The sequence below is a fragment of the Balaenoptera ricei genome, chromosome 4 (assembly GCF_028023285.1).
Source record: "Balaenoptera ricei isolate mBalRic1 chromosome 4, mBalRic1.hap2, whole genome shotgun sequence".
In the NCBI taxonomy this organism is placed as follows: Eukaryota; Metazoa; Chordata; class Mammalia; order Artiodactyla; family Balaenopteridae; genus Balaenoptera; species Balaenoptera ricei.
Window position 1 is genome coordinate 66,385,115 of NC_082642.1, and position 27,977 is coordinate 66,413,091.

Sequence of the window (27,977 nt, forward strand, 5' to 3'; positions counted from 1 at the left end):
CAGTATAATGTCAGAGTTGTTATAATGGCCATTTTCTGTTTTCAACACACATTGCATTTGTTGTAGCTTTCTCTGACCTATAAAAGCATCAGAGAGGATGCTTCTCCCTCCTATACTTCTTTTGACTTCTAAAAAAGGTTAGATATCTTACTAATATACATGTTATTTGCAAATACATTTTAAAAAATGATATCAGGTGAAACAGATCCTACTACTTACAGCAATAGAAAGAAGAGTTGAGGTTGGCTTAAGTGAACAAAAAAATACCGTGGCTTATTTGAGATTCAGGATCCTGAATATGATGGGCTTTTTTTTCAGGTGTTGTAAATCTATTATGATTTTCCTTTCTATGAATGGCATTTGACAACCATTTGACAATTCTTATAATAGAACCCAGTGTGAATATGAACACAAAAGTCTTTGGGATTCTTGCAAGTGCAGGAAAGTAATGTACATCTTCTAGGTAGCAGAGTTATCACACAAATAATCAACTCATGAAAAGAACAGAGCAAAACCAAATATCTACCTGGGAAAACAAGAAGTCTGAAAAAAAAGTATAATGGCCAATGTCTGTGGTAGAGAGCTTCCATGATGACCCCAATGATCCCGCCTCCCAGTATTTGTGCTGTGCATATAGATGGTCCCTGACTTACGATGGTTTGACTTAAAATTTTTTGACTTTACGATGGTGTGAAGGGATAAGCATTCGGTAGAAACCGTACTTCGAATTTCAAATTCTGATCTTTTACCAGGCTAGGAATACGCAGTATGATACTCTCTGGTGATGCTGGGTAGTGGTGGCATGCCCATAGTTCCCAGTCCGCCCTGTGATCACGAGGGTAAACAACTGATACAATTACAACCATTGTGTACCCATACAACCATACAAAAGTTTTTCACTTTTGGTACAGTATTCAATAAATTACATGAGATATTCAACACTTTATTATAAAATGCTCTGTGTTAGTTGATTTTGCCCGACTATAGGCTAATGTAAGTGTTCTGAGCACATTTAAGGAAAGCTAGGCTAAGCTATGATGTTTGGTAGGTTAGATGTATTAAATACATTTTCAATTTAACAATATTTTCAACTTACAATGGGTTTATCAGGGCATAACCCCATTGTAAGTCGAAAAGGTCTGTAGTCTTCATCCACACTGAATAGGGCTGACTGGTGTAATCAATAGGATAGTGGTGTAATGATGGTTTGTGACTTCCAAGGTGAGGTCATAAAAGACATGTTTTTGGGACTTCCCTGGTGGCACAGTGGTTAAGAATCCGCCTGCCAATGCAGGGCACATGGGTTCGAACCCTGATCCAGGAAGATCCCACATGCCGCAGAGCAACTAAGCCCGTACACCACAACTACTGAGCCTGCGCTCTAGAGCCCAGGAGCCACAACTACTGAAGCCTGTGTGCCACAACTACTGAAGCTCACACACCTAGAGCCTGTGCTCCACAACAAGAGATGCCACCACAATGAGAAGCCCGTGCACCGCAACGAAGAGTAGCCCCTGCTCGCCGCAACTAGAGAAAGCCCACGCACAGCAATGAAGACCCAACACAGCCAAAAATAAATAAATAAATTTATATATATAAAAAAAAGGACATATGTTTTCTGCTTTGCTTTCTCGTAGATCACTCACTCTGGGAGAAGCCAGCTGCCATATTGTGAGACCACTCAAGCAGCCCTATGGTATGAGAATTTTCACCACAGCATGTTTCTGGTAGTGGATAGCTGGAGGTAGCCCGGGTGTCAGTTTGTGGGAAAGTGATGGGTGAAATGTGATGATTGCATAACAGTAAGCTCCATGATTAAATGCAAGAGGTTGGACCTGCATACATCAACATACGTAGGTATTAAAAATAGTGCTTCCCCAGAAATAATATTATTTATGCAACTAAAAATCCCTCAAACAACAATACACATTTCGCAAGAACACATTCAGGTAAAAAGATATATAAAAATACATTAAAATGCAGATCATGGCAAGGAGGAGAAAATGAATGGAATGTGTAGATAAAAATAAATAACAAATGAATTAAACAAGAGAGGGAGTCTTAATGCGCCTTGGACTGAGGAATGTGATTTACTCAATCTTCTGTACTAGAAGTTGAGAACTAGCATTAAAGAAAAAAACTACTGGAAAAAAATCCAGACTTTCAAAATGAAGGGCATGTGAAAAAGTGATAGAAAAAGAGGAGTAGCATCCAATGACACCTCAGACCAGAAAGAGTGATAGAAAAAGAGGAGTAGCATCCAATGACACCTCAGACCAGTTTCAAAACAAAAAGACATCTGTGATCCAGGACTAGGTTGTTCTGGGCATAAAAGCAGGTAATTAATAGGGTGAGGGGAGGATGATTTAAGCTGCCAATCAAGGCCAGTTTTGCCTTCTACCTTAGGGTCCTTGTGTCTTTATCCAGGGAATGCATTGTAATGTAAAGTTTCTTATGAATGAAGAATGGTTATGAAAAAGAGGCTCAGAAAATAATGTCTTTATTTTAAAAGACTTTTAAAAAATACTGCTCCTGTTTTTGTTGTTTCTCATAAATCACCAAGTGTTTGTGTACTGAGTTATCTGGTGCAATTCTAAACCTACCTGTTGACATACTGTCTAGAAAGTGAATAGCCAAATATCATGAGAAAAGCTATTAACTTTAATTTTCTATTATCCTTTACATGAGATTTTGACCTGACGTTTAAAGGTTCCATTATCACAGCTTGAACTATATTTTATATTTTAAAAAAGTGGTTGACACTTTATTAATACTAAAGAAAAATTTAAAAATCCACTTCTTACTCCACCACTCTAACATAAAAACAGCTCTTAATTCTTTGGGTTCTCATCCATGCTTTATAGATTGGCCTAATGAATCTCACATGTCATGAGCAAAGGAAGATTTTCAAGTCACTTTTCACATAACCTGAACAATATGCTACGCACTGTGACAAGCCCAATATGAAGTATGAAGAAAGAAGATCCTCATCTTCAAATTATATGCATCTAAAGGGAACCCACCTGCACTGTTGGTGGGAATGTAAATTGGTACAGCCACTATGGAGAACTGTATGGAGGTTCCTTAAAAAACTAAAAATAGAACTACCATATGACCCAGCAATCCCAGTACTGGGCATATACCCTGAGAAAACCATAATTCAAAAGGAGACATGTACCACAATGTTCATTGCAGCTCTATTTACAATAGCCAGGACATGGAAGCAACCTAAGTGTCCATTGACAGATGAATGGATAAAGAAGATGTGGCACATATATACAATGGAATATTACTCCATCATAAAAAGGAACGAAACTGAGTTATTTGTAGTGAGGTGGATGGACCTAGAATCTGTCATACAGAGTGAAGTAAGTCAAAAAGAGAAAAACAAATACCATATGCTAATGCATATATATGGAATTTTAAAAAGCGGTACTGATGAACCTAGTGGCAGGGCAGGAATAAAGACACAGACGTAGAGAACAGACTTGAGGGCAAAGGGGGAAGGGGAAGCTGGGATGAAGTGAGAGTGGCATGGACATATATAAACTACCAAATGTAAAATAGATAGCAAGTGGGAAGCAGCTGCATGGCACAGGGAGATCAGCTCGGAGCTTTGTGACCACCTAGAGGGGTGGGATAGGGAGGGTGGGAGGGAGGGAGACGCAAGAGGGAGGAGATATGGGGTTATATGTGTATGTATAGCTGATTCACTTTGTTGTACAGCAGAAACTAACACAACATTGTAAAGCATTTATACTCCAATAAAAATGTAAAAAAAACAAATTATATGCTTCTAGAATAAGAATTACTACATCGTGAAAAAGAAAAATCACAGGCCCATTCTAGGGGGTGTTGTTGACGCCCCATCACACAGGCTGTCCACCCACCTCTGAGCTCAACTGTAGTTGCAGAGGGCAGTTCCCCAAGCTGCAGCTTTGCCCCTGATGGGCTTCTCTCTGTCTCTCCACCGGCTCTCGGACCCACAGCAGCTTGCTGAGTCCTTGTGTAGGGAAGTTCCAGAAGTGCCGGGGATTTGACTCCCCCAGGGCCAATATTCAAGCAACGAGAAATGGAAATTTGTGGATAAAGATACTTTATTGCTGTAAAGAAGAGTGGCAAACTGGGAGTGATTCAGCTGGATAGTTAAGGAGGGGTGGGTCCATAAAGAGCCTTATAAAACCTTATGAGGACTTTACCCTGAAAACAAAAGCTCTTAAAGGGATTTAAGCTAGAAGAGACATGATCAGATCTGTGCTTAAAAATTATCTCTAATTGTAGTGAATGGATTTGGGAGGGACCAGACCTGACAGTGAGACTAGTTAATCCAGATGAGGTGATGGTGAACAAGGTCAAGTAGGAAGTAGCATTAGGAGGAGAAATAAGTGACAGGACCTGGGAGACATTTAGTTGTGGAACTAGCAGACTTGGTGGCTGATTGGAAGTGGGGGAGGTGAGAGAAAGGGAGGAATCGAGGATGATGATTATTTCTCCAATTTGGATATTTGGTGGTTAGTGGGGCTGTTCTCTAATATGGGGAACAAGAGAAGGAGCATTGGGGGAGCATTTGAGAGTGCTGGTGATGGCTGCCATTTTGGACAGGATGTATTGTTGACTTTGAGGTGCATGTGGGAAAAGCAAGTAGAGATATCTATTGCTCAGACATCTAATGTGTCTGGAGCTTAGGAGAGAGACCTGGGCTGCAGGTGAGCAAAGAGATGGCACTGAAGCCATGGGAGTCGATGGGATCGCCTGAGCATTGAGTAGAATGAGAAGAACAAGCCAGATCTTGAAGAAGTGAAATGGAGAGCCCACCAACGATTCTACAAACGTAAGCAGCCACCTGGAAGACAAAGAAAGCTTCAGAGATGCCTAGTTGAGATAAAGGCTGAGGGTGTCCTTGTTGAAAAAGCCAGTGGGGTACAAAAATAGGCAAAACTAATCTCTGTTTCAAGAACTGGGGAAAGTGATTGCCCTTCAGGGAATAGGTAGTTACTGGTGGAGGAAGGGGCAAAAGGGGACTTCTGTTTCCTTCTCTTTCTGGGTGCTGCTGAGATGTGTGCATGAAGTTTGTGAGAAGACTGGGGACGCTGGGGCTCTGACATCTGCTCCAAAGGCGCAGGTTACTGTCTGGAGCTCAGACCTACAGTGCGCTGGCTGTAAAAACCCCATGTGAGGAATGAGGAATCTTCTTTTCAAGTAGAGGGACACGGCCAATTTCACACTTTTAATTGTTTAATTAATGAATATTTACATTAAAAAAAGCAGTTAAGGGACTTGGCATCAAAAGCATTGACTGTGAGGCAGAGGATGGATACACGTATCATTTCCAAGGCTTCGTAGAAGGAAAATCCAGGGAGACTGAGTTTCTTGAGTTCACAATTGTCATTCTGAATACAAATCGTTAGGCCTATCTATCCTCATTTAACACTTTAGTTACAAACATTATCAACCATGCTTCCATATGAGTGCTCAGCTGGGAGAAGATTGCTTTAGTTGACAAAAACTCTTTCAGAACAAAAAAACATGTGATTTTTCATTCTTGAAAGGACTTGACCTTGTTAAAATAAATCTATTGTAGAATGCTGGGCTCTGGGATGTGGAGAGTTGAAAACCTTGCTTATGGAAGAGATTAGAACTCACCCAAATCTGTTTGGTTGAAGTACCCTAATTGGACATTCTTTGCTCTCTCTAGAGGAAGGATCAGTAAACGTTTCTTAAGTATTCTCAGATTCACAGATCATTTGGTCATGAGGCATGTAAACAAATGGACATGGCTACATTCAAATAAAACTTTATTTACAAAAACAGGAGGCCCAGCCTTAGTTTGCCAAAGCCTGCCATAAGGGTGAGGCTAGGGCCTGAGCTCTGTCCAGAATACCTGAATATTCTGAATGGATGGATGTTCACCAGCAAGTATCTGGTTTTTGCATCAGAGACATGTGCTCCAACTGCAATACTTTGGTATGAATTTTTAGAATGGTTGAGGAGGATATCAGTACCTTTGGCTCAGACAATTTTATGTGAAGAATCCAAGTGGAATATACGTTAGGAGAGCATGGTGCTACATTTCCTAGTGTTGAGCAGAAGTAGGACAACATTCACTTAAGTGCATTTATCTAGAATAAAGCAAACAATTATAGCTGCTAGGGAATAGGAAAGAGTAATTAAGTCTGCATCTTGGCTGGATTGCAATCCCAGTCTCTGATTTTAAAACTTAAAAGTTTAAAATGATTAGTGTGACAAATTTTCATTTATCTTACTTTGATTACTTCTTGTTTTTAAGTTAAAATTTAATACTGGTATAAAGGAAAAAAGAAAATAACCTATAATAAATTAAGCCAAAGAATTTTTGTTTCCCTTAATGAATCCTTCCAATCTGCAGTCAAAGCCAATAATATATCACATGTGAATTAAATGCCACTAGGAATCATATCATGGCATCTTCCTCCCCCCAAACATAACGCGAATCCATTGATTCTTCACCTGCAACTTTTTGATAGATGGCAATGAATTCCTTTTCCAGTGAATTTCTAGATTCAAGAATTTCTCAAGGCCTATGCCTGGTAAAACCCATTTTAAACCTCCAAGTTGCCAGTAGTAACTGACTTCAGAGGATCTTCCAAGGAAATAAAATTGTATTCCTAAGCACACTGAAAGTCCTTTAGCGTTTGCTCACTTTTCATACATGGGAGAATTGAGAGGGATGAGGAGACATGAAGGGCCCTCTTTAGCCCCTCTCCAGAGGGTGACAGGCATCTGAAAATGCTCAAGTGCCACATCAGATCAGAGATGTTAAGAAGAACCATTACCTCTGTTAAAAAATGATAATATTTTGTCAATCACTTAAAAGTGTGAGTTAAACTGAAGATTTATTTTAGATGCCTAATGTTGTTTTTCCCCAGAAAGCTTTTTCTTGTCCTCTAAAATGGTTTCCATAATACAGAAGGGCTCTGGTTGGGGAAAGAGGTTGAAGGAATAAGGAATGAGGAGGGGCAGAAAGACGTGCAGGACCTCCATGATGTGTACAAAATCTGTTCTGCCTGTCACCTTATATCTGCAAAAAGACTTCCTGGCTTACTGCCTTCATCTGGAAGACTGTTAATTCACGATATGTTACAATTTCCCAAGTTATTACATAAGAGATTAACTGCTTCTGGTTTTGACTACCTAGAGACAAAATTTTCTTCTACACACGCTATTAAAATAAAACCAATGTTTTGTTTTACAACATGTCACTCAATTATCTAATGACCAGCTCTCTGTCATGCATTACAGCTGAGAATGAAGGCCATCCCACTGGAGGGTGAGTCCCTGAGTGGACACTTGCTCCAGAGCAAATGCCTGAACTTGACCTGCTGTGTCTAGTATCCACCAACCACTAAGCTTGGCCAATCTGAGTAGCTTTAATAGGCCATGACCACTTTCTACACTTCACTTCTTATAATCATAGAATTTTTCCTTCTAGAAAGCAAAAATTATTACAGAGATTATCAGAGTGTCAGGTACAGCACTTATAGGCATTTCAAAAGATTATAGTCAATTTAAAATGTTGAACAGATTCATAATTGCTTTTCAAGACTGAATCACTTGCATTTTAATGTTTATATCAGACATTGCAATGTTAAAGATAAATTATCTGAACTTCTATTAGGTAGTAATGGTGTCAGAGAATGATGGGTAATTAGGCCATATGGTATATCTTGTGTCCACAGCCCATGCAATGTTTGCAGAATGCTGCACTATGTTAACTGCTACTGCAAAGCAGGCAATTATGGCACTGAATTTTCCATAAAATCCACCCAAATAAATCTTGCAGTCCCTCTCTTTGCAGATGAGCATCTTGCCTTTAAGAGGATGCAGTAGAAAAGAAACTTGCTAACAGTTTCTTTAGCAACAGCAAGAAGATTTCTTGTCTGAGACCCCATAAGTTTTTCATTTCATTAGCTCTCTCCTCCACCTCCTTTATTCATCCGACAAACATGTACTGAGCACCTCCTATGAGCCAGGCACTGTTTCAGGATTGGGGGATACACTATGAACAAAACACAGGAAAGTCCCTGCCCCATGGAGCTTACATTCTAGTAGGGGGAGACAGACAAGCACATAAATACATAATATCACTGGGTTCAAAATAGCTTAGAGACATCCTGTCTCAAATCTATTTACTGTATCTCCTCTTTTTGGGGCTGTGATGAGTGAAAGGAGAGGCCAGTAATGGACCAGCAATGTCACTGGTCCTAATGGGTAAACTTCAGTGAGTCCTTCAACTAACCTGGGTCTCAGTTTCCTCAGCTATAAAATGGGCAGAGGTTGGATTAAGTGACTTTTTTTAAAGAGAAAGGGCCCTTTCAAGAGCCAGTTTGTTGACTGCTCTACCTTTTTAAAAAATTTAAAAAGAAAACATGAAAAATCCTTAGATATTCCACATACACTCAGCACTTTAAATGCCAATCTAAACTTCATAAATAGCAAATGTCTTATTTACAACTGCTATAGAATGAAGTCATTTTACTATCTTCAGCCACCATAAAAGCATATTCATTTCCATTGTTGGTTACATAGTCCCACCTCATTTGTAAAACCCTCCTGGGTGTGACACTGTCTCTCTCCTACTAACCTAGTTCACTGACTTTGTGCTCCTGTTTAACCTTTTCCACTGGACTATCAGTTCTAGGAAAATAGGGATTGGGTCCTTACTCTTTTGGATGAGATTCTGTCCAGGTCCATAGAGGTGTAATCATTGCACCTACACCATGTTTTATGGCCTCATGCCCGTTGGGAACCCACATTAGTTCTTTAGGTTGTAAGAATAGTTCTGCTTAATAAAATTAGAGCTATGGGGTACCAAAGGGTATGTACACTAACATCCAAAATGGAGAAATGGGTTTCCAGAACAATTCACAGACTAGGATAATGTGAATTAAAAAATAATCCTAACCTCTTTGGAACCCTGGTGGAATGTTAATTTATATTTAATAACACAAGTGAAGTTGTATGCATTTTGCAAACAATTTTTCTTAAAGAAGGTAACATAGCTGGAGAGCTGAATGTCAAATAAGGTTAGGCTCATACCCACTAACTTGGCATGAGTTATGAAGCCCCTGATTCTCTTGAAAGACAAGTTGTATTCACTGGTTTGATTTTGAAATGTAGAAACTCAAATTTCAATCAATCCAGCAGCTTAGGATGACAGGAAATTTTACAGGGCTATAAGAAATCTTCTTTTCTTATCTGGATCAGATTCCCACCAAAACGCTGAAGATTGCTGAAGGCTGCATGCTGTGTCTTTGAGTTTTATCGGTTGCCGTGTAATCAAATATCCTACACGTTTTCAAATCTGATCGGGTGGGCCCTATCAAAAGGACACATCTTGTCAATGCCTTTGGAGGCAAAGTGAAATCTCTGCCTTAATAACCGAATTTAATTCCTTCCTGTTGATCTGTGGTGTCAACATCCATGCTGTCAATGTTATCAGAAGTGCCTAACATGGGCTGCTGTGTAGACTAAGGTCTGTCCTGTCCTGTCAGCCACTGGAAAGGAATAAGGACCACGTCCTTGGTTGGGGGCACACGACTACTCCAGGACCAGACGGGCAGGAGAAGAAGCATCCCGAGTAACCTTAAATAACCTTGAAGCAGCATCACAACATCTTCTAGCAATAAACAATATCCCAGACAGAGCCTGCACGGACTATGAGATGAAGACAGGTCCAGCAGACATCAAGTGCATAAGCGAGGGTCAGAGAAAAATAAGGAGGTTCAGACAACTTTTGGCAAAGTAGATCACAGTGACAGGTAAATTCTTGTTAGCAAAGAAAATGCAGTTTGGTATACATCATGGAATTTTAGTATGTGTTTAAGCTGTTGGGTATATGCTACCTAAGAATACAGTCCTTTTTTCACAGGGATAGGCAGGAGGAATGATAAAGCCCTGCTGATTTTCACTGTCCTTATATCAGTATGACTACAGCCCTTCCCAGCCAACCCAAAGGGTCCAAGGTTGGATACAAGAGTGCACTGGGTCCGGCTTTGGCTGTCAGGTCTCCAGAAAGTCACTGTGTGACATGTACTCTTCAGGGTGGAAGTCTTTGAGTTGCAAACAAGTATGACTCTTAAGTCCAAACCTCGGTGGGCACCATGGCTTCTTTGGTTCCAACAGAAGGCAGTAGGTTTTCTTCAGACAGGAAATAAAAGGGGAACTGTACCAAGAACCCACGGATCTTTTTCAGTTCTTCCTCAGCTCTAATGGGATCTTCCTTTGCTAAGATGGGCTTGCTTATAAAGTCTCTCAGCTGAATTAAATTGTGTACTTCATCATTGGGAAGGCACCGGAACACCTGATTAAATAGGAAACTGAGTGACAGGCTTAAAAGAAAGCATATCCCCTTTACTGAAAATACTCATTCCGACGGACAAAACCTTTGTTTTATGAAACACATATTAGTTTTATGTTACAGCGCAGACCTGATTGAAGGGTTGCTTCTTTTATTTGCTACAAAGAGAGTGCTAGATTTGCTTCCATCAAAAAAAAAAAAACAACACAGATCCTATATCTGATCTACATAAGTGATTGACCTCAGGATAAAGTCAAGCTAGTGGTAAGGAGTTTCATGGGTGATACCTTACTTTTTGGATAATAATCACCCCTGAATTTCACTGGAGGTTCTGGTCTAAAAGGAAAATTGTGTATTATATTTTCTCTAACTTTTTAATTTTGAAAAATGTTCATATCTGTACCCGTACTTAAAGTTATCAATTGTGTATGTATTTTGCTAACTGAAAATAAGTTTCACACATCATAACACTTCACACCTCAATACTTCAGCATGTATTTCTTAAGAATAAGGACATGTGCCTATATAACCACAACACAATTCTCACACCTCAGAAAATCAATTCTATGTTATTTAAGATATGGTCCATATTCAGATTTATCCGATTATTCCCAAAATGTCTTCTATAGCTGTTATTCTTCCCAATCCAGGATCCAAACTAGGCTGTGCCCTGCATTTAAAAAATTACATTTGAAAAGACTCCATGCACACAACCTATTTGATCATGGCCTTGAGGCCTCAGTATGAAACAAGGCTATGTAGATAGTTGTCATGTTTCATTAGAAATGATGAATTTTCTGTGCTGAAGGGACTCTGGAAGTCAGAAAAAGAATGCACTCTCACCCAGTTTATGATAGATGGTCAGTGGATCTCAGCTTGAATATTTTCTATGATGGAATGCTGGCTACTTCATGATGTAACCTGTTTCAGTGTCGGGTGACTCAACTCTTGTACACTCTTTATCATTATCAATGGACGGAACTTACCAGAAGATGCATTTGGCCTACCTAACAAATGAAGTTGGTTTTAAAACACCTTTCCAAAATTAGAGCTGAAAGTTTCTCATTATTAATAAGCTTCATCATTAGGATGGACACTATTTACTATATGTACTATGTGCTAAGTACATTTAATAGACTGTTCTTTATCCTCACGACCACCTAGTGAATGTTCCTCCCAGTTTATAGGAGAGGAAAGAAAGGAAGGCTCAGAACATCAAATTACTATACACATAGTTATATCACCAGCAACTGTGTGAGCTGGGCTGAACCCAAGTCTGACTCATTTTTTGATCCCATCTGCCTCTTTCCTCTTTGTCACTAGACATGTATAAAGGCTGGGTAACCACCTGCTAAGGATGCTTATGATGGGATTCTGGAATCTGAGACCAGAATGTCACTAAAGTCTCTTCTAAACAATAATCTATGGCTCCTTTTGACTCTGTTTTTTTAATGTCTACCAAGAAGTATTTTATTACAAGTTGGAGGTGTATTGGTTTTTTACACTCATTAAGAATACTCTGTACTAATAATATGCAGAAATAATTTTGTGCTTTTGTGATGTGATTCAGTTAAAAAAGGAGCAGGATATGTAAACCTCACCTTATCATAAATTGTAGCATTTCGAGCTGCCGTTGAAACCCACACCTCCTTGAAGAATTTGTCACTCACTGGATCCTGAATGTCTTCACTAGGGCCAGAAAGATAGCCGAGGACAACCCTGAAAAACAAGTGTCCTCCAAAATGAGTAACTGAGACAAAGCAGTTTGCTGCAGGCACTGTTTCTAATGGTACAGCAATTCAGACACTCAACCACAGAAGTCCTTTTCTTTTAAGGAAATCAAAGGAAGCCATTAAGACTAAGTGTGTGGGGCTTCCCTGGTGGCGTAGTGGTTGAGAATCTGCCTGCCAATGCAGGGGACACGGGTTCGAGCCCTGGTCTGGGAAGATCCCACATGCCACGGAGCAACTAGGCCCGTGAGCCACAACTACTGAGCCTGTGCGTCTGGAGCCTGTGCTCCGCAACAAGAGAGGCCGCGATAGTGAGAGGCCCACGCACCGCGATGAAGAGTGGCCCCCGCTCGCCGCAACTAGAGAAAGCCCTCGCACAGAAACGAAGACCCAACACAGCCAAAAATAAATAAATAAGTAAATAAATTAAAAAAAAAAAAAAAAGACTAAGTGTGTGTCTGTGTGTCTATATAAAAAAAAGCCAAGTTGCAAAACAAAACAAAACAAAACAGAAAAACCTAAGTTGTTATGATGTTTGAAAGTTTTAACTGTTGGACAGAGAAACACCTTCATTTTGCTCTAACAGAGTTCTTGTAATTTGGCCTAAGAGGGTGAGAACCTTGGAAGATAGGATTAGTATTCAAAGCATGTGCCTTTCAACGTGCTGAGCCTTTCCAAAAATGATCTCAGTAAATCCTCAACAGCCTTATGAAGAAGCAGCTATTAAAAAAAAAAAAAAAAAAGTAAAAAAATAGTAAAAACAAAAGAAGCAAGTATTATTATTTTCCTTTTACTGAAAAGGGAGCTAAGGGGACTTCCCTGGTGGCACAGTGGTTAAGACTCCGAGCTTCCAATGCGGGGGGCCTGGGTTCAATCCCTGGTCTGGGAACTAGATCCCATATGCATGATGCAACTAAGAGTCCACATGCCACAACTAAGGAGCTCATGAGCCGCAACTAAGGAGCCTACCTACTACCATACCCAGTGCAACCAAATAAATAAATAGATCAACAGGTTAAAAAAAAAAAAGAAAAGGGAACTAAGGCACAGAGAGGTCAAGTAACTCTTTCAAGGTCATACAGCTAGCAAATTGTATATCTGGGACTCCAACCAGGACCACCTGACTCCCAAACCTGTGCTCTTAACCAAGACTTGACTTTCCTTCCTCCCTCCCCACCCCTTCCTCCCTTCCTCCCTCCCTTCCTTCCTTCCTTCCTTCCTTCCTTCCTTCCTTCCTTCCTTCTTCCCTCCCTTGGGCCAAGAACTATGCTGAACTCTAGGGTACAGAAATGAATATGAAAGACACGGAGCCTCTCTGGGTGCAGTTATACTTGGTAGGTGAGATCAACAATGAATAAAGAATCACCCTCAAAAGGAATTAATTAAAATGTGGTAAATACCAGGTGTGCTTTAAGAGTGTGAGATGGGAGTAGTCCGGGAGGCTTTTCCCTCCCCTGCCTGTTTGCCTAACCTTACCTACCATCTTTCAGGATTCAGTACAAGGTCACCTCTATGAAACTTTTTATGGCTCCCTTTTTCCCTTCTCCCATTTCTCCCCGTCAATCCTGAAAGATTTGAACTTTCTTCCTTTGTCCCCCTCACTGTGCTTCATCTGTGCTTTGTTTTTATCAGAGCACCTGCAATATTTCATGCACTTTTTGCTTTTAATAGGCCCATCTCCCACTTCTAGCATGTAAATTCTTTAAGAGAACATGACCTGGCTATTCTCATATCCTCAGAGTACCTGGCATAAAAGAAGCCATACAGTAGATTGTTTGAATTGATCAAATATAAACAGAGGACTAGAAATAATAAGAAATTCTCAAGCAAAGCAAGACAAGTTTTAGAGGTCATATGTGAAAATTATACAAGCGCTGGTACTTACGTAAAGCCTGAGTGTTAAAAAGCACTTCTATCTTAATCCTGGGAGGTAGATGGTACAGGATTCCCATTTTGCAAATGGGAAACAAAAGGTTGGAGGCATTCTATTAATAGAGCTAGAATTGAAACTGAGTCCAAAGCTCTTTTCTCACATGCCTGGTAGGTTCAAGGAATACCAAAAAGGCTTGTGCTACATTGGAAATAAAAGTGGGGAGACTTCCCTGGTGGCGCAGTGGTTAAGAATCCGCCTGCCAATGCAGGGGACACGGGTTCGATCCCTGGTCTGCAAAGATCCTACATGCCGCAGAACAACTAAGCCCATGCGCCACAAATACTGAGCCTGCGCTCTAGAGCCCGTGAGCCACAACTACTGAGCCCGCATGCCACAACTACTGAAGCCCACACGCCTAGAGCCCGCCCTCCGCAACAGGAGAAGCCACTGCAATGAGAAGCCTGTGCACCGCAACGAAGAGTAGCCCCTGCTCGTTGCAACTAGAGAAAGCCCACGCGCAGCAGCCAAGACCCAACGCAGCCAAAAATAACTAACTAACTAACTAAATAAATTTATTGAAAGAAAGAAAGAAAAGTGGGGAAATGGGTCTCAGATGGACTTTGGCTTTTACATTGCATGAAACTGGGACATACTGCTGACACTGGAGCAAGGAGTGACAGGATCTGACTTAAACATTAACAAACGGCTGCTGGATTGAGAATAGACCGTGCAGGGCAAGGATTGAAACAGGGAGGTCAGTTAGGAGTCACTGCAGTGATCTCGGTGGGAGATGATGGTGGCTTGGGTGGTGGAGAGGAAGGTGGAGAGATCAGATTTCACTGATCCAGTGGACACAGGGTGTGAGAAAAAGTGAGGCATAAGGATGACTAAAAGGGCTTTGCCTTGAGCAAACAGAAGACTGCGGTTGCCATTAGCTGAGATGGGTAATTCTGTGGGTAGAGCCAGTTAGTGGGGGGAAGACCAGGAATTCAGTTTTGAACCTGTTGGGACATCTATTAAATATACAAGAGGTGATGCTGAGTAGGTAGCTGGATAAAAGAATGTGGAGTTTGGGAGAGAAGGTTTGGCTGGAGATATACACTTGAGAATTGTCCACATATGTACACTCATAAAGCCATGTGACTTTAACTGACTTTACCGAAGTAGTGAGTATCGATAGAGAAGAGGACCAGTGCACCTCAACAGTAGGGGAGAGAAGGAGCAGCCAGTGAGGCTGCAGAGAAGCCAGAGGATGGGTATCTCGGAACCACACGGAGTCAAATTCAGATGAGAATTGACCATTGGATTTAACAGGGTGGAGGTCATAACATTGTTACCCTCTTTGTATTTAAATGTGTAGATTTACGTCATCGTTTTTAATGGCTGCAGAATTTCCCATTATGTGAAATTTTATTTAGCCAGCTATTTTATTATGACCTTTTGGGTTGTTTCCAGTTTTCCATTATTATAAACAATGCTATAATGAACATAATTTATTCATCATATATAATACTTTGTGAATTTCTATGATTATTTCACTAGGAGAAATTGAAGAATTAAAATCCTGGGTCAAACACTATGTAAAATGTACTTCAAGAAAGGCTGTTCCAACACACATGCTATTTAACCATGTGTGTTCTCCCCAGTCAACTCCAATATTATCAACTCCTGAAAAGGCTCAGCCAGCTTATAGGGATAAAAGGGCATCACATTTTAGTTTTAGTCTGCACTTTTTCTACTATATAAAAATTTTCTAAAATAAATGGATCTGGCACCTGGGCTCACTAGGATTCCTAGAGTTTTATAACCTCAAAATTCTATTTCCACTTCAAATAAAGTCTCCCTCAGACTCTATAGGAATAACTTTCAAAAAGGTTCTAAAGGATGATGTTTGCGCCTAGATGCTGCCGCTCCTTAAGAACTGAAGCAAAATTTAACCGTGCCAGATTTGAAGGACAGAGCAAGTTATAACAATAAGTCAATCAGAGTAATGCCTTTGATTTGAGTGGCGTCTAACCCACTGAAAACAGAGCTGAAAGAATATTTCTATGACTTTGCTTTTAAATGAGAACAGGAGGTGAGGCAATGTGTCTATCAAGTTATCAGTTAAGAGCCTGTGTATAGAAAAAGTATTTAAATAAGTCTATAACAGACAATGTTCAGGGATAAATTATTTTCCCTGTCAGTTTTTTAATTATAAAAATTCATACAGTAAAAATAATATGAAGTACTCTGGATATCCTTTAGAGGAGTAAGGTTTCAGAGAAAACAAATTTGATTTTATGTTGAAAGTTGAATAATGTCAATTATTTAATGTTTAATTGTTTATGCATCAGTGGGACAGTAGGAAAACTGCAGAAAATTGTTTCTGTTCTTTCCATTCCTCATGTCTATCACTGTAAATGATTCTGAGCTCTACTTGTGTGGATAATGGTTTCTGTTGAGTGATGGTTACATCTGTAAAGTTTGGATAATTTTCTAGGACTTAATGAACTGTTTGGCATGTAGCTGTGACATTTAGTGCAGTACCCTGATGGTTGATTCTACTTAGAATTGATTTCACATTGAAATGTGTCTCTCTATTTCTATGCAAAAATAGCCCAGATGGAAAATGGATTGAAGTTGCATTTTTTTAAGGGAGAAAATGGCTCTGCGCTAGGTCACATTTATCTTTGCGAATATTTCCTAATAAAAAGAGCTAAAATCAACACAAGGTTTTCATGGTGCTTTTTAATGTATTATTTGTGTCTGCCATTGTGGCAAAGTGAAAATGCTTGTTCAAGAACAACTGCCTCTTCAAGACAGTTTGAAAGTTGCCAGGAAAAATAAAGCATCTAGGAATAAACTTAGCATGAAAGGCATAGGATCAGCAAAACACCAAAAGAAGAGCAACAAAAAACTTCAGTGATCACTGAAGAACAACTTCTGCTTCCAATAATGAAAACCCTAGAGCTTTACTGAAGAACAAAAAAATGTGAGTAAATTGAAGTCCATACCTTGTTCTTCAATAGGATGGCTCAATGTTATAAAGACATCAACTCTTTTTATATTAATCTATAAGTATACTGTAGTCCTGATCAGAAAACTAGTGAGAGAACTTGAATAAACAATTTTAAAGTTCGTGCGGAAGAATGACTAAGAGTAGCCAAGATTATTCTGGAAAAGAATACTAATTTGGGGAAGTGGTATGGTAGGAAGTAGTATTAAAGTGCACAGCTACGATAATTAAAGTGGTATCATAATGGCATGCAAGTCAACAGACTTTCAATAGGAAGTAGCAGAGAGTACAGATAGGTCAGGATGTGTGGCAATTCGGTGCACCATAAAGAGGCACTGCAGGTTAGACAGGCAACGAGTACTGCAGTCATGCAGTTCTGGATCAGTTGGTTTGCCTGGGAAAAAGAGTTAGAGTTCCTACCTCATTTCTTACATTAAAATAAATTGCAGATGTTGGCTTCCCTGGTGGCGCAGTGGTTAAGAATCCACCTGCCAAGGCAGGGCACATGGGTTCGAGCCCTGGTCCGAGAAGATCCCACATACTGTGGAGCCCGTGTGCCACAACTACTGAGCCTGTGCTCTAGAGCCCGTGAGCCACAACCACTGAAGCCCATGTGCCACAACTACTGAAGTCCACGTGCCTAGAGCCCGTGCTCTGCAACAAGAGAAGCCACCGCAATGAGAAGCCCATGCACTGCAACGAAGAGTGGCCCCCGCTCGCCGCAACTAGAGAAAGCCCGCGCGCAGCAACGAAGACCCAGCACAGCCAAAATAAATAAATAAATAAATAGATAAATTAAAAAATTAAAAAAATAAATTGCAGATGTTAAATGTAAAAGTAATATCAAACGAGCACTAGAAGAAAATATAAGTAAATATTTTATCTTGGGGAAGCTATTCTAAGCATATTTTTAAAAAGGGGGGAAGAGAAAAAAACTGATAGATTTGATTAATAAGAATTGATGGTTCCCCCAAATACTCTAAATATGATTAAAAGGCAATTCGCAAATCAGCTTTGCAACAAATGGGAGAAAGAAATTAGGCTTTTATGTACTTAAATTACTGACAAATCATTAAAAGAAAGTGAAACATTCCAAAAAAACGGGCAAAGGACATGAATAGTCTAGACAATTCGCAAAAGAACAATTACAAATGGCTAATGGATACATTTTTAAACCCTCAAATTGCAAATTAAAATAATGAAATTCCATTTGAAACCCAACAAATCGGCAAAGATAATAATAGAACTCAGAGGGCAAAGGAAATTGCACACTTTTTGGCTAGAAATCCTATAGTTAGGATTTAGTTAAGGAAACAACTAAGAAGGTAAGCAAGATACTATCTACAATCATACCCACTTTTTTATATCAGCAAAAAATCTGCCCGTCAATGAGGTTTTGGTTAAAGGAATTACGGCAGGCTCAAACAATGTAATACAATGCAGCCATTAAATGTTATAGAAGAACGCAATGACATGGAAAAGTATGTGTAATATTATTTAAATAATAAAGGACTTTGTAGAACTGCAAGATCCTAATTATGTTTAAAAAAAGAAATACAGTAGTGAATAGTTATGTATAGAAAAAAAGTGGAATGACATATATCAAATGTTAAAATTGTTGGCACTGGGTGGTGGGATTACAGATAAATTTAATTTCCTTATTGCTTTTCTGTTTGCCAAATTTTCTACAATGAAAAATATGTTGTAATCAGAACCCTCCCCCTCTATAATTATTATACATTTAGAAAGTTATAAAGGAGGCTACACCTTTAAAGAGAATACTTAAGTTCTCATGGAACTGAAAAGGTGTGACATTTATTTCTAGCTTACAGGAGGAAATATTTGTTTCCTTATATGAGCTGCAGTAGGCAATCAGTGGGTTGATTAACAGTGGGTTGCTAATCTTAAACTCTCCCCTGCTAAACAAAACAAATTAACATTAGAAGCCAATTAAAATATCAATGGTCTAAAATAAAACAAAAACAAAAACCTTACAGACCTCCATTACAGCGGTTAACGCATTATTTACATAGCTGTAAACTCTGTGAGGGCAGGAATAGTCTTTGAATCCAGGGTCTCTGGAAGATCCAGAGAGAGAGCTTGATCTCTTCCATTTTTTAAGTTCTTCATGTATTAAAAATGATTGAAATCCAAAGCAGAATTCTAATAATTTTGGTATATTTAAAATATTTACCTTAACAAATTCATTTTGTAATATGAAAATGACTGTATTTAGGACAAACCACATGACCATCTCAGTAGATGCAGAAAAAAAAATTTGACAAGTCCATGATAAAAACACTCAACAAACTAGAAGTAGAACTTCCTCAGCCTGGTAAAGGGCATCTATAAAAAACCCCGTAGCTAACATTATACTTAATGGTGAAAGACAACTAAAAGCTTTCCCTCTAAGATCAAGAATAAGAGAAAGTTGGTCATTCTCAACACTTCTGTTCACCATTGTGCTGGAAGTTCTAGCCAGAGCGGGTAGACAGGAAAAAGAAATAAAAGATATTCAGATTGAAAAGGAAGTAGAACTATTTGCAGATAACATGATCTTGTATATAGAAAATGCTAAGGTAGCCACAAAAAAATAAATGAGTTGAAGATTGTAGGATGCAAGATCAATGGATATAGGGTTTCTTTTAGGGGTGATAAAATATTCTGAAATTAGACTGTGGTGATGGTTGCCCAACTCTGTGAATACACTAAAAACCACTGACTTGTATCCTTTAAAAAAGTGAATTTTATAGTATGTGAATTATATGTCAAAAGAGTTGTTTGTTTTTTAATGACTACATTTATAACTTCATGTGTAAATAAGGATAAAAGGCTAATTTGAAGCCCTTTGTGATTGTCAGTCTTGGGCCAAAGATTTTCCTGTCCTTTTTTCCCCAACTTGTGAAAGACTCTATTTTCTGCTCTATATTCCTGGCGTTACCAACCAGGGTTCTTGGCCTCCTTAATCAGTAGAAGTTGATCAGAGTCCAGGCAAGAAATTCAGGCAAGGTTTTATTGGGGCCCCTGCTGCAGCAGTGGGCAGTGAGAACAAACAACAGGTTCCCTTGCTTGTTGGCTCCCTGAGGGGGGGGAGCTTGTTCCTTATATGGGGTGAGGGTAGGGGTGTGTCCAGGGGTCGGGCCAGAGGGGTGGCTTAGGTGTTTTGCCCACCCCTTAGGTGGTGGTGTGTTGCGGGGGCATCTGCAGTACCCTGCTTTTGCTCCCCACCCCCTGCTTTTGCTCCAGGCTCTTCAAAAGTGGCAGTTGGGTTTTTTGGTCTTTTTGTATCTTTTAGGTCCAGAATTTACCCTAACTGCAGGCACGCAATTATTTTTAGTCCCAGACAGTTTCTTTGTATTTTGTTGCTGGAGGAGAGGTGTGTCCAGGTGCAAGCACTGCAGCGCTGCAGCAAAGGGTCCCAGGTCCCAGCCTGTCTCCCTGGTGCCCAGCACAATGCCAGACAAATAGTATAAGTTCAATAAATATTTGTAGAATAAATGAATAAATTATGGCAGCTGAACTGACTTTAAGCCTAGTTCAGCAAATCAGCTACATTTCTGAGGTTTTTTTTCTCTATCACCAAGGATCCATGAATTTAGTGACACTCACAGAAATTATAGACTGGCCCCATGATGAGTTTGGTTTTAGCCCTATAGAGCAACTTTTAAAGAAGACAGAATGGTCAGTTATGACTGGTACACTAGATAAAGGCCTTTCCAAAAAAAGATCTATGAACTGAGCTGAACATGAACATAAGTAAGAGTTTTTAAAATTAAGATAAATATACAAAAACAATTAAAAAATTAAACAATAGTAACAAAATAAAAGAAATTTAATTCACCTGTAAAAAAAAAAAAACCTTACTGACAAAACAATTCGTAACACAGGTGATAAATACAGCAATAAAAACTGTGAGAAGGTCTGACAGTCAAATTTTGAGGGATGGATTTGCTGAGCTCCTGGGGCAGAGGAAGCAGAAGGAACGTCTCCGGAACTGAAGCTTGGTTCTCAAGAGCCAGAGTGTGGAGTGAGGTAGGAGGTAAGGGCCGCCGGCATTTGCAGGAGGGAAGTGCTGGGTTTGTGCCCATTTGCAAGTGAGCCAGTTTTCAGAAGCGACCATTAACACTGGAAGGGTTAAAACAACAGCACCACCACAGTATCTGTGCAGTGCCTTTCATCAAATAGCTTAAAATACCACCCTTAATCGAGGACACTTGGCTCTATCTCACCAGAGCGGCCACACTGAAATCCCATCCTGGCCAATATAGCTCTAGAATCTTCTAATTGTGGACTTCCTGCAAAAGCCTACAGGTGGGAGAGTGGTCAGGGTGTGCTCCACAGACAGTGGGGAGCGCAGTGTGTCTTCAGTGGGCTGGGGGAGAGGGACAGGAGATAGATAAGAAGCCATTAAAAAAAAAAAGAGAGAGAGATAAGAAGGCATTGAGGATTGGCTGAACAGAGGAGTGATAGGACCTGAGTTAGGTTCTTGAAGGATCACTCTGACAACTGAGACTGGACTACAGGGGCTGGGGCGGGGCCAGTGAGAGCCCCGCCCAGGAAAGTTCTCAGTAACACTTAACTGAATGAAGGACTCATTTAGGGACACACAACCCCTGCCACTTAGCCCAGTGCTCTCTCTGTTGGACCACAGGTTTGTTTAAAATTCACATCTTCTTGCAGAAGATCAGGAATCTTCCATGTCTGGGGTCATCTTAAATCTGAGAAATGAAGTTTCCACATTTAATTTGACACCAGGAATCGCTAGCTTTCTCCTTTAGTAATTTTTATCATATCCTTGTATCGCTGGAACTATTTCGATTTCTAAAAATGGACTCACTATAAAAAACTTAAATAGACACTAGATGGTTTGACCTGGTCCTAAATCAATTAATAGATTTAAAATGCTAGTTTTCTCCATTACACATAAAAATAATAAAAGCTGTTCAAACAGGAAATTTTTATGCCCCCCACAGAGCCATGTTGTATACGACTGCTGTGGTTCACGCTGTGTTGGACAAAGAAGAACCTGGAGATGGCATGTGCGCTAAGGGCCAGAGGCTGGGCTGGGTTCCATTGCCCACTGCAGCGGGATTATGTGAGGGAGACCCAGCTCCCGAGACCCACCGAAAGCACTGCAGCCGAAGTCCTAGGGCGAAATGGCCAGCTTGGTACTCTTTTCCATCCATTACTGAAGGGACCGTCTCCGTGTCCTGCACAATGACAGCCATTTCACTGTCCCGTTTTCCCAACATGCTTCGGTCGTTTATGTTGGCAGAGCCTATAAGGAGAAACAGTGAAACTGAACAATTTTCTTGTCCTGGCAGACACTCATTTGCCCTCCAGACTCAATTCTTCCTTGCTAAAAAACCCCTAATTTTGTTCAGGTATCAAGAGATGCTGTGCTCTAGGAAGGCAGGGCGCTCCCTAACCCAGGGGTAAATCTTGATCAGTCTAAGGCCAGTCATGGTCATTTCATTGTTTTTGCCAGTGATTAGCTTAGAAATGGGCACTTGTCATGATTCTAGTCAATGCAACATAAGGCAAATCTGCCAGGGGCTTCTGAGAAAGTTTTTCTCTTTCTTATAAATAGACACAAGAACAAGATGGTGTCACTTCCAGTCTTTGGATACTCTGGCTTGAAGGGTTGCATGAGGACATGATTGTGGGAGCTGCTGCAGCCACTTTGTAACCAAGGGACAAACAGACAAGTTGAAGATGGCAGAGCAGAAAGAAGAAAGACTCTGGGTCTTTAAGTCACTGAGCTAGCCAACCCTAGAACCTTCTTATTTTCTGTTATGTGAAGTAATACATTTCCCTTATTGTTTCACATACTTCTAGCTGAATTTTCTATCTTGTGGCTCAAAGGATTCTAACTGATATAGTCATTAAGCACACAAAGAAACAAGAACACTTACCAGCTCAGTGCAATAAGGTTTCATACTTAGGAATCAAACTCTGTAGACTTTAACTCATGGTCACATAATTATAAATGTCAAAACACAAGAGGACCTTCACAAACAATACAGTCCACTCCCAAATACAGATTATCATTAGTGGCTTTGGGTTTTCATTCTCTTGCCTCACTTGTGTGGCATGCCAACAGCCTCTGTATCAACTTCCCTCCATTCTATTTTTAAATCCAAACGAGCTGAGAATGCTGACTTTCACATGTGAAGGGCAAGTATTTGAATATTAGTTCAACCTGCACTTCCTGCGCTCCTCTGCTGTGTATTCAAAAACCTTGCTACATTTTCTGCATTAATCATCGCGGATCCACACTTTTGAATCCTTGAGGTGTCCTACAAACTACAAAAGGGGCCTGACTGACTCTTTTTTCTTCTTGCTCCTCTTGCCCTAGTCCCACACTCCACTGCTTCTGCAGACAGGGAGCAGAAGAGTTTGGTTGAACACAAGCTCGGGCTACCGTCTGTGATGGGGACCATCGGGGTGTAAGGTGTTAGCAGCCCTACCCAGAGCCCAGATGGTGGGATGTTGGACATGAGAGGAAGCTGGCTCTTCCTGAAGAGTCTTTACTGCCATTTGCTACAATATGGTCACATAGTTAATACACAACTCTATGATAACTGTGGATGGGAATGGTGTCCCATAGGGACTCTGGGTGACAGAAAGGATGGAGCACCTCACAGAAAGCTGGGAGCACTGTTAGAGCATGGTAAGGTGGGCCCCCCCTTCGAAACACTGTTTTGTTAGCAACAAATCAACCTTTATACATACACTTACATTTTAATTACACTATAAAATCTGCAGCCATGTCTTTGGGCTTAACATGTGGCCCAGCATTAATTTGGGCAAAGTCATTTAATCTTTCTCAGCTTTAATTTGATCTTTTATAAATCGAGATCATAATACAGACCTTGTAGGGTTGTTGTAAAAATGAAGTAAGACCATGTGAAAGCACTTACCGATCTATAAACTGCCCCACAAATGCTAATTATTACTGGCATTATTATCAGATACTTGTTACCTCGAGAATATCTGCACTAGAGAACACTGGCATAGGAAGGGAAGACTTGCTGGCATGTAGCGTTTGTATCAAAGACGTCTCCTCTCTGGGTGAATCAACTGTCAGGGCCAAGGAATAAGGACTCCACAGTGCTGCTTTGGGACATCACTACCACAGGGCCCCAGCAGAGGCCACTCTCGGGCCGGGGCTGCCGAATTGGCAGGACATAGCTGCTCTTCACCGTCAGGGAGACTGGGGATGTGAGCCCCCTGGAAAGCCACACACACACACACACACACACACACACACACACACACACACACTTTCACACCAGTCCTCTCAGATTCCCTCCCATCGCCAGGGGAGGAATGCATTCCTGGCGTTCTGAGCTGGAATTCTTAGAGGGTGTGGTTCTTGTACTTCCAGGGCCCATCTGGAGTTTCCCAGAGCACTGACTCTCAACCACGCTGGGTAAGTGAGTTGGCTACTACTTAATAGGAATGTGAAGAAAGGGAAGAGAAAATTTCAGATGAATAAATGAGATACCGAAAATGAGATATCGATGGATGTAAATGTTACCTCCCTTCTTGTTGTTAAACATTCCCATATTCTGAAAATCAAATTCAGAACAGCAGGCATAGTATTACCCCATTTCTATAGAACATACTAGGAAGAAGAGAGGGCAAGTGACCTCTAGAAAGATGCACACTGAAGGGTAAGAGTGGTGAGTACCTTCTGGCAGAGAGAGGGAGACAGTAAGTGGAATTTTGACCTTTTACTCTCTATGAGTCCTTAGAGTTTTAACTGTTTACAAGAAATATGCTCTGTATTCATGTACTACTTTTTATGGTAACTGCAATCCCTTGGTTTATTAGGACATTGCCTTGATAATTTTTGGAAAATGACCTTTTCTAAGTCCGCTATTAGGAACTTTTTAAACAGTATGTAATATAGCAAAATAGAAAACAGTATATGAAAACTTATAAGTCCAACTTAGGTAATAATTCTAGAAAATCACTGAATTTATCATCCAAGCTGAAAAACAGAACATTACCACATCCCAGAAGCCCTCAGCTGTCTTCCCATGAAAGACCTTCCCTTCCTAAGAGAGAATTTGTATAGAATTTTGTGTTCATCATGCTCTGATGATGTTTTCCTAAACAAAAAAGGTTTACTTTTGGCTTATTTTTAATTTGTATAAGTGGAATCATATAGAAGATAATCTTTGGAGATTTGCTTCTTTCATTCAAAATCATGTCTTTGGGATTTATCTGTGCATAATTGTAATGCATTATTTTCCTTGAATGAGCACTCCCAAACTTATTTTTCCATTCTACTGTTGATGGATATTTGGGTTGTTTCCAGAGTTTTGCTGTAATACACAATTATGTTCTGCATAGCTATGTATGTTTCCTGGCGTACACATGTGGGAGTTTACCTGGGCTCTGTATGCAAGAGTGGAATCCCCGGGGTTCCTCAGTGTTGTCAATACTTGGATTGTCCAATTTTTAATTTTTGCCAATTGGTATTTTGAAAACCTGTTCTTTGTCTCATTATTATATTAATGAGGATGAACATGTTTCATATACTTATGGGCCTCAGGTATGTCCTCTTTGGGGACGTTCCTATACAATTCCTTTGCCCATCTTTCTTTGGATACTGTCTTTCCTTATTGATTTAAGGAGTTCTTTATATGTTTTGAATATTAACTGTATTGCAAATACCTTTTTTTCAGTTTGTGGTTTATCTTTTTATTCTATTTACAGCAACTTTTAATGAATAAAGTTCTGAATTTTAATGCAGTTGGATTTATCTGTCATTTCCTCTGTGGTTTTGCTTTTTTCAAATGTCCTGTTTCAGACATTGTGAATTCTTCTGTGGTAGGCAGAATAATGGCTCCCAAAGATGACTATGGCCTAATTCCCAAAGCCTGTGAATATGTTATATTACATGGCAAAGGGGAATTAAGGCTGCAGGTGGAGGTGGAATTAAGGGTGCTAATCAGCTGACCTTAAAAATAAGGAGATTATCCTGAATTATTCAGGTGGGCCCAGTATAATCACAAGAGTCTTTAAAAGTAAACGGGATTCAGAGAGAGATGTGGTTACAGAAGAATGGGTTGACACTTTGAGAACTTTCAGAGAGATCTAACATTGCTGCCTTCAAAGATGGAAGAAGGGAGCCATGAACCAAGGAATGTGGGCAGCCTGGAGAAGCTGGAAAAGGCAAGGAAATGGATTCACCTTGAGAGCCTCCAGAAGGGAACACAGCCCTGCTGGTACCCTGATTTTAGCCCAGTGAGACCCATGTTGAACTTCTAACCTATAGAATGGTTAGATAATAAATTTGTGCTGATTTAAGCCAGTAAGTTTGTGGTCATTTGTTACAGCAGTAATAGACAACTAACACACAAACTCTACCCTGTTTTAGCTTATTTGTTTTAAAGGAAAACTGACTCTTCAATTGAGCCTCAGTGGGCTACTCAGTACTTTCTACCCACTTGTGTTCCCTGTGCCTCCAGTTCGGGGGCTCTCAGCTTGACTACACGGCAGCAGCACCCAGGACGCTTTCACAAGATATTGGTGCCAAAGCAAAGACAAAAAGCAAGAAAAGCTTGATGCCTGGGTCTCAAACCAGACCAATGAGTCAGAATTTCTGGAAGTAGGAACCAGGCATTAATATTTTCCCCTAATACCACTCCATCCCTTTATCTATCAATTAATCCATCTTCGGGGGTGGGGGAATCTATTTGAAAGTAAATTGCAGACATGAATAATCTTCCCCTTAAATGATAGTTTCATTTATCTGAACTGAAACTCATCTGTGTTCAAAATTGTTCTGTGGGGGCTTCCCTGGTGGCGCAGTGGTTGAGAGTCTGCCTGCCAATGCAGGGGACACGGGTTCGAGCCCTGGTCTGGGAAGATCCCACATGCCGCGGAGCAACTGGGCCCATGAGCCACAACTACTGAGCCTGCGCGTCTGGAGCCTGTGCTCCGCAACAAGAGAGGCCGCGACGGTGAGAGGCCCGCGCACCGCGATGAAGAGTGGCCCCCGCTCGCCGCAACTAGAGAAGGCCCTCGCACAGAAACGAAGACCCAACACAGCAAAAATAAATAAATAAAATTTAAAAAAAAATTGTTCTGTGGTGACAGTGAAAACATTTTAGGGGCTGATTGACTGAGTGGAGACAGGAGGACACCTGTCAGAGTGATGGAAATAGTCTGTATCTTGTTCTGGGTGGTGGTTACATGAATGTAAACATGTGAATATTCATTAAGCTATACACTTAAGGTCTGTGCAATTTACTATATATAATACCTTAATTAAAAAAGGATAGTCCACCAAAAAAAAAGCCACCAGGCAATCCTAAGGCAGCCAGGGTTGAGACCCACGGGACTCGCTCTTTACTGGGGTGGCCTTTCAACTACAGACTCTCAACAGCTGCTCTCAAGCCTGCCCCTTAAGCACTGATATCCATTCTCTCTCCATAGGTTCCCACATACCCACCTTCGCTGACCGTCTCTAGACCTTCTCGCGCCAGTTCATCAATATCCATCCCGATGTTTCCGGTGTTTAGTGGAAAGAATATCTGCCTCCCCTGTAGCCCATGAGCTGTGTAGGGCAGTGGCACTGTGTGATCATGTTTTGTATCTCCCTGTTGTGTTGTGCAATGGATTAGTGAATACTAAAAAAAATCGTTTCATTTAGTCAACAGGATAGACTCAAATTCTATTTAAGGATAGTCTTGTTTTGTTTAGGAAAGCAAATAAATGTTAGTTCTGTTAAGTGCCAGTAAGATGAATTAGAAAACTGTACTTGGTCACAGATTTCAGGACCAACAGGGCCACCGGGGGTAAGAGATAATTAAAGGTACACACACAAGAGATCTCAAGGTGAGAAACCAAGTATTTCCTTGTGAGGAAAAAAATGAGGAAAAACCATTAGTCATTTTTCTTACGTCAATTATTCAATAATTCTGGCCTAAGTCTGCCATGTTAGAAAATTTAATCACAGGTTACTTTAATTCCTTTTAAGCTCTCAACTACTTGCTTAACACCTGTAAAATATTGTCAACC

The 27,977-nt window shown here is 40.3% G+C and overlaps 1 protein-coding gene across 5 annotated transcripts in view; it reads right to left on the reverse strand.

Annotated features, from left to right (window-relative positions):
- Positions 1–5,214: 5,214 nt before the first annotated feature.
- Positions 5,215–27,977, reverse strand: part of PLD1 (phospholipase D1) — a 213,086-nt gene continuing 190,323 nt past the window's right edge. For 4 of the 5 annotated variants that reach the window (XM_059920532.1, XM_059920528.1, XM_059920531.1 and 1 more), the window contains 3 exons: positions 22,062–22,215; positions 11,938–12,055; positions 5,215–10,339 (listed from right to left, as the gene is read on the reverse strand). In XM_059920532.1, the coding sequence (XP_059776515.1) occupies positions 10,115–10,339; positions 11,938–12,055; positions 22,062–22,215 (497 nt within the window). In that variant the 3' untranslated portion in view covers positions 5,215–10,114. Of the gene's footprint in view, positions 10,340–10,925; positions 11,007–11,937; positions 12,056–22,061; positions 22,216–27,977 lie in introns of those variants that run through there. The other variant, XM_059920529.1, reaches the window with a different exon arrangement.